This window comes from Protopterus annectens, chromosome 4.part0 (genome assembly GCF_019279795.1).
Source record: "Protopterus annectens isolate FY-2018-M chromosome 4.part0, PAN1.0, whole genome shotgun sequence".
Lineage (NCBI taxonomy): Eukaryota > Metazoa > Chordata > Ceratodontiformes > Protopteridae > Protopterus > Protopterus annectens.
In genome coordinates, this window is record NC_056733.1 from 1,208,199,777 (window position 1) to 1,208,213,925 (window position 14,149).

A 14,149-nucleotide genomic window follows, 5' to 3' on the forward strand; every position below is an offset into this window, starting at 1 on the left:
AGAGCACTTGTAGGTCCTCACCCCAGTTTTTCCTACAAGAATACTAGATCTTTAAGGAACATGTTATGTTATGAAAGGCGACTTCAAGATCAACCACTCACTGTTAGAATGGGTACCTTTCCATGTCGCAGTTGCAATCAGTGCAAATACGTACTGGGCAGGAATAACTTTAGGCACCCGGACACAGGTGTGCTATATAAATTCGATCATTATGCAGACTGTAGGACAAGGAACATAGTTTATTTAGCCATCTGCACCAAATGCCAGGCTTTCTATGTCGGTATGACGAATAGAACGTTGAGGGAAAGGGTTAGAGAGCATTTATATGCGATCAACAGGGAGAATGACAGGAACGCACTGGCTAGACATGTTCTATCACAAGGCACCACACACACCTTTGAGTTCTTAGTTATTGAATTGATACACACCACATTGAGATTAGGCAATGTAAGTAACTTCACTGAAAGGGAAGAATGTAAATGGATCATCAGAATGAAAGCAGATGAAGGACATGGCCTCAATGAGAGGGTTACTCTGAAACCCTTTCTAGTCAGTCGTCATCTTAAGCATTAGCAGTTATTTATTGCTATACCTTTGACTTTTTCATGTTTCTTGGTGTTAGCAGGAATATGTATTTTTAGAAGTTTTTCAGTAGTTTCATACACTTGAAATGTTTTTATTGCATGCTGTTTTTTTATATGCTCTTGTATTTTTAAATATTTATATGCTATTTGCCATCTGAAATGTTAATAACAGTTATAATCTATTACTACATCCATTTTAATGTCAATGTTGAATTTTGAAGTTTTAATTTTCACAATATAAGTTTCTGACTTTTTATCCATTTAGAAGTTTCTGACTTTTTATAGTTATGTATTCGTACAAAGGCTTTCATTGGCTAACTGTTTAATTGATAAGTGTTTAAATACAGAAGTGATGAAGTGTTTTATTAAAGTCTGAAGAAGCGTCCAGAGTAGACGTGAAAGCGCTAACAACCCATGGAATAAAGTTCTTTTGCTGTTCAAGTATAAAAATTTTTTATTGATTTTTGCTTTTTTGGTTGATGGTTGGCTTCGATAGTCGTGGAGTACCTGCACCTTGATATTGACATTTTTTTGTTTGGGGACATAGCAGGTACCTTACCCTGAGAGATCTCTGTTTATTTATCATTGTGTTATTAATGATACTTTTTTTTATTTTTATCTTACTTTTTTATTCCATTTTAGTTAAAACGAGTTAGAGAAGCAGAAAAACAATACAAACCTCTACTGGACAAGAACAAGTGCCTCACGAAGAGAAATGACGAGTTGACCCAGGCTTTGCAGCGCATGGAAGAAAAACTGAAAGCCCTCCTAAAAGAAAATGCAGAAATGGTTAGTATAAATTGCAAGTCAGTGTGCTACTTGTGGTCATGCTAAATACCTTTGCTTTCGTTTTGGTGATGGAGTTCTTGCCTAGTGTTGAAAGTCTTACAGAACCATTAGGTTAATCGAAGTTACTTGTTAATCAGAATTACTTGTTAGTATATACAGGGAAACTGCGGTGGTACAGTGGTAGCGTTGTTGCCTCACAGAAAGAGGTTCTCCCATTCGATTCTCGGCTGGAGTGCCTTCTGTGTGGAGTCTGCATGTCCTCCCCGCAGTCTAATGACATCCAAAAGACATCTGTGAAAGGGCGTGCCTTCCCTGAAGGTTGGGCATCGGGCTGGCAACTCGGCACCATAAAAATCTACTGCCAATCATTAGCGGACTGGAGTTCCACTGTGGCGACCCCTAACCGGGAAAAGCTGAAAAGACAAACTTGTTAGTATATACAGGGCATTGCTAAAAGGGCATACAAATAAAGCTGTATTTGAAAAAATACAAATGAACAATTTGCATGCTGTTTCTTGTCATGACCATGCAGTCTAAAATGTTACAATATCAGATTCTTCCTTGTTTGTTCGGCATGAATAACTCCGTATCTTGATCCAAAAGGAATCATTTGCTGCATATATAACAGGCAGGTACAACACTACCATTGCTGAAATTAATTCTGCAAAAAGGCTTTCCCTTCTGATATTGACATGTGCATTAATAAAATAGTGGTAAAAAGGGACAACATTAATGTGTAATGCTACAAGAGAAAGTCACTTACCAGGTGTACTTTAGAAGAGTTAATAAGAAATAACCAAATGTTTTTGATCAGTGAAATAACCAAATGTTTTCTGAACAGTAAGATTTAGAATTAAGAGCATTAAATGCATTATGCTGTATTATACATGTTATCTTTACAAATTGCTTCTTCTGTATTTCCTTAAAACTAAATCAATTGAAGCTTCAACCAGATAAAATACAATAGTGAAAGCTTCTGTTCAAAGAAACCAGTTCCCCTCCAGTGCCCGCAACACTGTCAGATAGCCATAGGGGAAAAGGGGAAAACCTATGAACTACTGCTGGTGCAAAAACAGAAACTGCACTGGCAGTGATTCTATCTAGGAAAAAGTGATCAGACAGTTCCAAACTGGGAAGTAAAAATTGACAAGTTTATTCTTGTACAGTTTACAACTGACCAAGTGCATGGCAACTATACAGATATCTTTTTGTACAGTAAACTTTAATAACTTGGCTCTTCTGAACAACAAGCAACAATTATTTTAGGACTATTGCAGTGCACAGCCCCTCCCTCAAGCTTAACAATATTGTATCAACTTAATTTTGTGCCAGAACTTATCAAGGTCTGTATTGCTGTTCTACAGTGTATGGTTAGTCCATTTAATTATTAAGACAAACAAGAGTTTTAATAAAAAATCCAACCACGTAAATAAGACGTATAATTTATTGTACACCACCAAAAAAGACTAAGCACTTTCGCTAAATTCATATAGCATCATCAGAGTCTGATGATGCTATATGAATTTAGCGAAAGCGCTTAGTCTTTTTTGGTGGTTATGTGATCCGTGGTGGTGGTGCTGCGGTAACGTTGTCGCCTCACAGTAAGACGCTGACCGGTTCGACTCTCAGCTAAAGCGTCTTCTGCATGGAGACATGCGTGAATGGGCATACCTTCGTTGAAGGTTGTGCGTTAGGGCTGGCAACTCAGCATGTAAAAATCAACTGCCAATCATTAGTGGACTGGAGTTCCGCTGAGGCGACCCCTAACCGGGAAAAGCCGAAAGACGCAACAACAATAAATTCTATGTCTTATTTACGTGGTTGGATTTTTTTATTTTTATTTTTTATCAGTGTTGGTGTTTTACACTATTCATTTAAACAAGAGTTTTAACTTTGTTCACCAGAAATGAAGTCCTGATGACATTCTGTAGAAATAATTTCAGAAAAATGCTAAACTAGTAAAACATGTACATGTTGACCTTGAAGAAAATCAATGTGAAAAGTATTCACATTTATGGTGGTTTTCCTTTCTTAAACTAATATTACCATAGCACTACTAGTATTTGTAATTACCTACCAATTCATATACTATATTCTGTACAATCTTTGCTTAAAGTACTGTAACATACTGACAGCAAGATTATATTCTTACTAGTGACCAGAGCAAAGAACAGAGCTTTTTCAAACTGTAAGGTGAATCAACAAAACCAAGCATCAAGAACAGAATGAGTACCACACCAGCTCATTTGTTAGGATATCTTAATTTTGCTATTTATATACAAATACATCCTGATATGTAACATAAGAGCTCAAACATGCATATTAGCATACAGGAAGTTTTGTTAGAGAACAGTATGCTATATCATATCCTGATCAAGTGAAATATATATATATATATATATATATATATATACCTACAACGTTAAAAACACTGTGCAGCTTTTTGATGGTCTGTTAGTCTACTAGTAGCAACTTTGTTTATTCATAATAGAAACCATGTGCTTAGTGTTCCTTCTTGTGCTTGCAGTAATGTTTGCACAGCAGTAGCAGTTACCTGTGAATAATGTCTCCCTAGAGTTAAATTATTTAAAAGTTCAGCTATGAATTGTTAAGAATTAATGCTATTCAAGTATCCACTAAAAAGCTATAATGTATGTCAGAAAAGCTTACTGTTCTTAATGCCTCTTAGGTTTACATTTTTTCAAATAATGGACCATCACCAATACTTTCTAGGTTTTTCACAAGTCTTCAGCAAACATTTTTAATACAGTGGAATCCATTCTATAAGCTCTTCCATAGCCATGAACCTGTTCACCCTGAAAAGTTACATTTCTTCTAATATTTTTACTTGATCAAAGATTTCAGTGACTGAAACATCTCATTACAGTGTGATCCAAGGTAATATTGTAATATAAAGCAATGTTATAACATCACACCCTGGTTGTTATACCCTCTTTATTAATACATAATTTGGGCAGTTTGTACAAGGCTACATGATGCAGCATTACATTACTACACTGAATTGTATGGTTACCACCTGTCCCACTTTATGCCGGACAGTTGTCTATTTGGAGAGTGGTGTTCTGCAGAAAAGCATGAAAAATGGGAAATGTCCTGAGATCTTAGGACACAAAATGTTTCTCATGTTTCCATTAATAGTTGCTTATCACACATTTTTTTGTATCTGAAATGCTTAAATATTATATTAAACAGTATGAACAACTCAAAATTTTAAAAAGCGTGCCATAAACTATGTTTTTTGCTAATCATATATTATAACGTTAACTTTTCATTCTGTTATATTTCTCTGTATTTGACAGTATTATCTGCTTATGTTTTTGCTTTTGTTTTGAAATGTTTGTTCTTGGTTTTGAACTCAATGGTAATGTCATTTAAGAAAATTCAATAAAGATTAAAAAAAAATTAAAAAGCAATAAGCTATTTTGGCACAAAATTGAAGTCCAGTCATTTGTACTTTTCCTGGTTATGACCACTGCAAAATGTCACATTGCTCTTAAAGCTGTCCCACTTTGGGTATTCGAAAAGATGGCAGCCCTATCTTATTGGGCTTACATAAAACAAATCAGAAACACAGCCGTATCTTATGGAGAATTAAACAGTTACTCAGCAGCCCTCATTTTGTTCACAGTGCTGCATTTTAAAATCTAAATAACTTTGTTATATCGTATTCCATTTCTTGGATCCCTTTATTTTTGGTGGTGACAGAAAAAAATAGCCACATTTTACCTTTTGATAAATAAATAAATTAGTTTTTTAATCATAACAACATGAATATAGTTATTTTTCATAATCATCCATAAGATAAAAGTATTTGTCAGTGGATAACCCTCAAAATATTGAACACGCCACCCTGAAGATATGAAACTGATACCAGAATCTCACAAGTTGAAGATGTTCCAGAATTTGTGGCCCTTCGCCTCTGTATTATGTAGTATAAATGAATCCACTTCACTTGACCTAAAACTCGTTTGACTGACTTTCATTTGACCAACACCCAAATGACCTAAATTTCAAATTACTGACAACTCATTTGACTGACTCTCATTTCACCGACTTTTAAGACCTAACTTGTTGTGGGTTTCCCTGACTCCGTCAGAATACTGATAGTCACATAGAAAGTAGTGTTGTAGGGTTTTTAATTGTGAGTTTGTCTCTACATTTTTATGGGACGTATCTAAAGTAATTTGGTAAATGTTTTGTGCGTTCCCAGCAGTAGTGGCAGTGTATAGAGTACTGTAAGACAAGTTAAAGGTATATGCCCTTTCCTCCACTGTGTGATCCTGGGCTTAGTATATATAATTGGGGGGGGGGTGTGGGGGGACATATCCCTCACCTAGTTTGGTTGTACATTGTCCAGTTTCTGTTAAGAGGGTAAGTAAGTAGTTTTTAAATTCTGGCAGGAGTTAGTTATTGGTGTTCTAAGTGTGCATGTCTATGGTTTAAGATTTAGTATGTTGAAATTCAGCATTGTAAGCTGTCGGTGAAATGAGAGTCAGTCAAATGAGTTTTCAGTAATTTTAAATTTAGGTCATTTGGGTGTCAGTCAAATGAGTTTTAGGTCAAGTGAAGTAGAGCCAATATAAACACCTCAGTGGTAAGCTTCTTAGAAAAGATGAAAATACTGTGTTCTGCCTATGTTTTTAAACACAGAGCTTGAACATGTCTGATTCAAGCACTTGTGAGGGCCAGATTCCATGAACTTCAAGTAATACAGAGCAGCTAAAATGTAAAGCAGAAAAGTTGGCCAAGGAATTGACTGGTGCTTTAGAGCAGTGCTGAATATTAAACAGCTTGTGTGGCCCAACTGAGTGAGTGAAAAGTTAACACAGGATTCTGTACCATCTTAAAGCAAACTTGAATGCTGGCATTCACATCAGCATATAAGGAACATGAGACAGACATGTGAAAGCAAACACAGAGGGCCCAATTCTAAAACACATGCTCTCAGTGTAAGTGATCACAGTCAAGAGAGTTATGTAAGATTTATGGCTAGTGCTGAGAGTCTGTCAACAATACCTGAGTGGGGTATTGTATTAAATGCCTTGTGCAGGACTAGGTATGTGGGTAGGCCCTGTTTTACTCTCATCTGTAGGCTTGGTGATTTTCTTGAAGAACTCAACCAGGTTGAGTAGACAAGACCTTCCCTTAACAAAGCCAAACAGAATGGGTCCAGTCTCTGTAGGTTGCCAATGTCCTTGTTGATCACTTCCATGATAATTAATTCCATGACTTTGCACGTGTCAGAATGATGGGTCTGTAGTTCCTGGATTTGGTTGATGGTCCACTCTAATGAAGAGGAATGACAGTTGCAGTCCTTCATTGACCTGACATGTAACCTGTTTTGAGGCTGTAGTTGAAGAGTGTCTCAAGTGGCCCTGCTGGATCATGTTTTAAGACTATTTAGGAGGCAACAGAGGATATTGCTGGGGCCTACTGAAGCAGTGTTTTTAGCCTTAGTGAGTCCCAGCAGGATCTGCTCCCTTTTTGGGGGGAAGTGGGAGGGAGTGGGGATAAAGTTTGAGCTGCATTTGCCAGCTAGTAGATACTCTAGGTCACCCTGGCCAGTGAAGGTTGTGCCATTTACAACCAGTTCTGCATAATGCTGAGTATTACCTTTAAGGTTCCTGACATAGCTGAAGAAGGTCTTGTGAGTGTCCGTCACCTTTGAGGCTATCCTGACCTTGTAACTGGCCTTGTCGGACTTTATTAGACCTCTTAGTTTCTTGTTTAGCTCAGAGAGCTCTTGTTTCTATGAGAGTTGTTCTTTCTGATTTTGGCCATGACTTTTTTCTTCTTTTATTCACCCCATTAAGGTAAGGAATCCACCAGTGGGGTTTGTTTTTGGTGTTAGATCTGGCCTTACTTCTTTCTGCGAGGTAAGGCAGTCTCAGTAAATCATTTACATTTTTGTACATGCTCTGTAGTGAACATCAGGCACAATTCAGGGTAGGTAAGGGCTGTTAGTAAATATTTTACTGAGTCCAATTTCCTGTTAGCTGAACCTTTTAGCTATGTAGCCAAAGTACTGAGTTTCACACTGAAGAAAGGGATACTTTCAATTAAAATGCACATTTAGATTTTTCAACTTAGCTCCCTGCAAATGTAGTTATACAAGAATTATGAAACCCGAATGACGTTTTGCTATCCATCACAGTTCATCTACAGCTTCACTTTTTAGCATAAATATGCTTGGCCTTTTTATCAGTTTTGACAGAACCCAGTCAAACCAAAAACTGTTGTAAGACTGCTTTTCCTTTAGCCTGCAGAATTCCTGAATAACCCATGTTGTGCTTGTTAGTGATATTCTTATCTCAACAAAAATGACTTGGGGTGTCAGTAATTAAGATTTAGCCAGGAATGGGAGCTGGGAGACATTATTGAATCCCCAAATGATGTGGATATTCTACAAAAGGGCCTTACAGAAACAGATGCCTGGTGCCAGAGCCATGGGCTCAAGTCTAATGCCAAGAAATGTATAGTTATCCCCTCTGGAAAAAAACATGTACCCATGAACTATCACATAGGTGGCAGGACACTAAACATCGAAAGTGTGATGAGAGACTTAGGGACACAAGTGGACAGTGGTCTCACTTTCGATAACCACATTGCCACAACAGTCAGGAAATCCTTCTATGTGGCACACCTCATCACTAAGGGCTTTTCGTCCAGAAAAAAAGAGGTCATTGTCCCACTGTACTCATCCCTCATTAGACCCATTATAGAGTATAATGCTCCATTTGGTATGTACCTCACAAGACATCTGCAACAGCTGGAAAGGCCACATAAATACCTCACTAAAAGAATCACATGCCTAAAGCAGATGCCATATGCTGACCATCTAAAAAAACTCCAGCTATACTCTGTGGCATATCGTCTACTCAGAGGCGATCTCTGCTTAACATACAAGGCCATGTCAAACCCTGAGCTGTTGGACATGCTCTACTTAAAGAAATCCCAGACCCTCAGAGCCACACGCTCCAGGGATCTAAACCTTATCATCACAATGAACAAAACATGCTGGAGGGATAGGTTCCTGACCCAGAGACTCCCCATACTCTGGAATAGACTGCCCATACATGTCAAGCAGAGCACCTCATTGGCCCTCTTCAAAAGGAACCTTGATGGTTGGATGGGAGATAGGAAATTCACCCCAGGGATCATGTCAGTCGCCCTGCTAGACAGGGGCCCAGAGAAGTAAATATTGTGGGAAGAAATTTCCAAGGAATTGTTATGGCTAGGCTTGCATAGACCTTAGGGCCGATAACCTAGTACCAACCTATAAACCTATGAATAATTTAACACCAACCCTAGGAGAATACCTTCATAGGTTCATAGGTGTATAAAGACCACTTGACCTGTATAAGTCTAGACATGCAACCCAAATATGACCCGCAAGTTTTATGCTTTAGATATGTATATAGGGGCTCAATTTTGGTTATGACAGGATTTACTTACTGCCTCTGTCCATTGGAGCCCTAGGTGCCAGACCAAGGTTGAATTTCAAGTTTCCCATCCAGTGGTCCAAGTTTTGCTTAAATAAGGCTGGGGAGGGATTTTGTTTAACATGGATGGTGAGCCTATACTAGAGAATGTGAACATGTCCTATTTATGTTGCAAGCAAAATCTGGAGTTTGGGTCTAGAAGGTCTGATGCTGTATGTTTTGCAGATGTGCAGAAGTTTCAGAGCAGGGTCCAAGGATTCCTAGTAAGCCAGGCATAGATCATCTATTAGTAGCATGTAGAAGACCGGGTATGGAGATAGGGCATTGAGGCAATCCGCACAGATCATTTTGTTTATGGCCTGTATTTTTTTTGTAAAGAACCTTTGCAGATGTTCCACATGCTGTATGTGTCTGGTCAAGTACCTTCTGAAGAGGGCTTTATACTCTTTGATTGGTCTGATGAAGCCTGGAAACAGTGGTATGATGACTCCCCTAAACCTAGATGCCATGCCATTAATTATAATTTGAGCAACATCTATTTATTTATTTATTATTTTTTTTGTTTGTTTATTTATTACATGTGTTAACTGGGAAAGTCCGGCTGGGCTAGGCGCCTGTTTACAGCAGAGGCCCGGGGAGAAAAGCTCAAAAAAATAGTACAATGTATTCTTTGAGTAAATTGTAGTAATTACAGTTGACAGTTAACAGAATTATAAGAAATTAAATACACACCTTTTGTTACAGCTTAGGCTAGGTGATAAATGTGTTCTATACAAACAGCATGTTACACAGAAATAGCATTGTTAGACCAGAACTTTGAGTTTCAACCAAGATTACTATTTTTCATATAGTGACCTAACAGTGGTGCCAAATACTGTAAGGAGGGTTAAAAGAAGGAAAATGTAGACAGCACGAGATCAGGGAGAAGAGATAGTAGTAGGATGTAATACTTTTATAGTGTAGGAAAGGATGGGATGAGGATTACTACCCCGGGCACATTTTGCTTGAAGGCTGTTACTGTCTATATGAGCTCCTAGATCTCTGACTAGTGAGCCATTTCTTTGGGGTGTTTTATCAAAGATATAGTTTCACAGGTGGCTGTAATACATTACTTGGCACTGAGTTTTAAGCCGTGGCTTTGGCACCAGTCATTTGTCTATTTAGATCTTCCTGTAGAGTGCTTGCATATTGAAGGGATCCTGTAACTGTTCCCAGTTTGCAATCATCTGCAAACTTGGTCAGCCAGAGGCCTTTGATATTGGGTTTGACGTCTGAGAAACACATGCCAGAGAAGAACAGGGCCAGCATGAATCCCTGAGGGACTCTACTTATGACTGACCTCTTTGTGGAGGCATTCTCAATGAATCTAACTTCTACTTCCTATCCATCAGTGATCTGGCTATTCAGCATGTTATGTAGGGGTTTATGTCTAATTCCTTAAGTTTGTTAACAACACAAGTTAGGTATTGTATCAAATACCTTAACCAGATCAAAGCAGGCAGTATGCACTGATTTACCCTTATACATTGTCTTGGTGACTTTTTCAAAGAAGTCTACCAGGTTCTGTAGTCTTGGCTATCCTTTCATGAAGCCAAACTGAGATGGATCCAGTGTCCGAAGGTCTCTAATGTCTTTTGTTGATAATTTCCATAATAATTCTTTCCATGGCTTTGCAAATAAGACTAGTCAGACTAATAAGTCTGTAGTTTCCAGGATTTGTTGATAGTCCACCATTAGGATGGGGAAAACAACTGCAGTCATTCATTCTCATGGCAGAGAACCTGTTTTGAGACTAAAGATAAATAGTGACTCCAGTGACCCCAATATTCATATTTTAGACTATTCAGGTGGCAACTCTGGATATTATCAGGGCCCATTGAGGCTGTGTTCTTTCCCTATTTAGATGGAGAGGATTATGTTTGAGGACATTTCTTTGGTGGGGGGGGGGGGTGGTGGCTGGGGGTGAATAGTGGTAAAGTTGGAAATTAATTTATCAGCCAAAAGATTTGCTATATCACCTGGATCAGTGAATGTGGCACCATTAATCACCAGTTCAGCACACTGCAGTGTGTTATGTTTGAGCTTTCTGACATAATTGAAGAAGGCCTTAAGGATGTCTTTTGACAGGGAGGCTACCTTAACCTCACAATTGGCTTTATTGGACTTAATTAGCCCCCTTAATTTCTTATTTAGTTTAAGAGTTCTTACCTTCATGAAAGCTACATTCCCTGATTTTATTTAAGATTTTGTTCTTTTGTTGTATATCGTGTTTAATTTGTGATGCCACCACGGCAGTTTTGTTTTTGGAGTTAGCTTTGGGCTTACATCTGGTAGGTACAGCAGTCTCTATGCAGTCTTTGAGATGGTAGTGCAACGTTTCTGTGAGCAATTTTGATAGGCTGCTGTGTCCTGTGTGTTTGGAGAAGCACTGAATTTTTACAAACTATCACTTAATAAAAGATAGTTTTCCTTTGATTAGTTCCTAACCTTTATTGGGTTTACTGGGGTTGCCAACTTGATTTTCATTTCAAAGCAGACAGATTTATGATCGAACCTTACCAGAGAGGATATGACATTGGGAGGGGAAGACCCAGCTTTCTCCCATATTTGTGAGTATGAGTTCCAGTATGCTGGAGCCTATAGTGGGCATATACACTAACTGGTCAAGGGTCTTTGCATTTAAAAAATCCTGAAATCTCTGTGTCTGCAGATTTGAGGACATACAGGATTCCTAGTCTATAGAGGGGTAATTAAAGTCCCCCACGAGTATGATGTTCAGTTGGATATTAAGCACCTCCAGTAGCTACAGTTTGCACTGTGAATTTCTTGGGACATAGAGGGTGACCCATAGCTAGCTAGAAGTGACCTGCACTTAGAGAAAGTCCAACACATCATCCTGTTTAATGAGCCTAGAGATATGCTTGTTATTGATGTATATGGAGACGGGTCCATTATGTAATCTCGAAATACTGAAATCCCATAGCCGAAAACTCAAAGTTCCGAAACCGGCAGAAGTGTGAAATTCAAAATCCCGAAGCACGGAGATGTTGAATTTCCGCTTCCGCTGGTGTGGTGTATGGATGGATGGGTGGAAGTTTAGGTAAGTATGTATGTGTTAGTGTGTTGGTTAGGGGCTTTAGTGTGTGTGTGTAAGTGTGTGTTGTGACTGTAATGTGTGTGTATGAGAGACTGTAAAATGTGTGGGTGTGAGTTTCCTTTGTGTGTCTGTGCGATCTTGGAATTAGAATATATAAGTGGGGGTGTGTGGGGGCGCAGCTATACTACTATCTGTAGTGTAGTATTGTTTATTTGATTGTGGGGGGGAGTTGGGTGTATGTTTATGTGTGTGCTGTATATGTAGCGTAGATTTGGGATTTTGAATTTCACGGTTATGTGGTTTTGGAAATGTGTGTTGTAGTTGGGCTTTCGGCTATGTGATTTTGAAATACTGAAATTCGGAATTTCAGTATTTTGACATTACATAATGGACCCATATGGAGACACCTCCACCTTTAGTCCCTGTCTGTGCAGCTACTTGTCTAAAAGTGTGGAAGGCACTGAAACTTTGCACTGCTGGGGTACTTTCTGTGGCTTTAATATATGTCTTAGTAACTGTACAATTGTCTTTATTCTCAAGGGTGAGGAGGGCCTGGAGGGAGTGTAGTTTTTTTTTTTATTTAGGTTCCTGGCACCTTGAGGTTCACTTGAGTTGATTTTGCTATGATGGTAGATTTGTCAGTTTGGCATTGCCAAATAAAAGGCTTTATAGGGATGGATAAAGTTTTAGCCAGTATTCAAAAGCCTAAAGGGGACAGGTGCAGACCATCCCTGACAAAGCAACATGGACTGTTGACCACGTCCTCCCATGCTAGCAAATATTAGATCCCCTTGAATGACACCAGAATCTCAGACAATTGTTAAAATCAGTCATCTTTTGTTAGTATTGTGGTAGCATCCTCAGTGAAGGTCATATGCTGCTCAGTGTTAGTCTTTCTTCATATAGTCCAGGCAGGTAGTTCTCAGGTCATTTACACCTACATGGATGATGATGAAATCATACTGGTGTAATGTAATGACTTGAGTGTGTGCATAATGTGGTGGCTTTAGGCTTCAGAAAGGCAATTAAACATCTTTCTTCTCTTTGTCCCGGCCTCCTTCAATAAACACATTACACCGAATGACGTTTGATGACCTTTATTAAACTTCCATAAACATAACTTTATTAATCAATTTATTAATTACAACTAAAATATAGTATAGCCAGTTTTAATCACAACATAAACATCCATGTAATGTTAATCAGGTCAATGTGATCTCACTCATCCTGACCCAGTAAGCAGCATACATACTTCCACTTGCTTACATTACTTATGAAGAAGCATTCCACCGCTCACTTAATTTACCATTTATTGAATTGCACATCCAACCAAATAAGCATTGTCCTTATCTCTTCTCACTCATTTTACTTATGAAGCAGCATCCCATTACTCACTTCATTTGCCACTTATTGAATTAAACATCCAACTAATAATAACTCCTGAAACTCTGAAGAATAAAATGCAATCTGAGGGAATATCTACCCCTAATAAGTCTAAAACTGCTATATCTTGGATTAATTGCCCTCCTATGACTTACATCAATTGTTTTCCACCCTTTTAGCTTTGCTTTTAAGCTTATTCAGCATCACATCTAGCAGACCAACAAGCTAACTGCAGTGACACTTAAAAAGTTTGTTCAATCTGTAAAATAATTTGAGCATGCAATTACTATATGTCTTAACATATTCATCTGTTTCTTTAGCTGCCTTCTATTGTTTTGTGGGACAATCGTTAATCTGTGGAATAAGCTGTATGCATTAATAATACGTATGTCAGTACCAACACCTACAATAAAAAGTATACAAACTGCAGTAAACCAAGGGCAATCACATACAAGTCTGCCATCTTGCATTTACTACACACAATGCATACAACTTATGCATATATCTTAGCTTCTGCAGGTGTATTTTCACTTTAAATAAATTCTACCATTTGAGGTTGATATACAGTTTTAAGTATGCAGACGCAAACACTGGCATACACACACGCAGACATGAGCACACAGACACATATACGCATATGCATTCACACAGACATACACAGAAACAGCAATAAAACTGCTGTCTTGGATGTGTTATATCTTCTGTTATGTCAGTTCTTTATTTTTTTTCAGTTTCTGGTTGACAGTTGAATACATTTCCTTTCTTAAAATTGTTTTGCACAAACTGCCTGACACTACAAAAAAAAAAAAGGTTGACACTACAGTGGTAAGAAG

At 38.2% G+C, this 14,149-nt stretch overlaps 1 protein-coding gene across 2 annotated transcripts in view; it reads left to right on the forward strand.

Annotated features, from left to right (window-relative positions):
- Positions 1 to 14,149, forward strand: part of JAKMIP2 (janus kinase and microtubule interacting protein 2) — a 1,408,623-nt gene that overhangs the window by 970,899 nt on the left and 423,575 nt on the right. For both annotated transcript variants that reach the window (XM_044069136.1, XM_044069137.1), the window contains exon 8: positions 1,227 to 1,373. In XM_044069136.1, the coding sequence (XP_043925071.1) occupies positions 1,227 to 1,373 (147 nt within the window). The remainder of the gene's footprint in view (positions 1 to 1,226; positions 1,374 to 14,149) is intronic.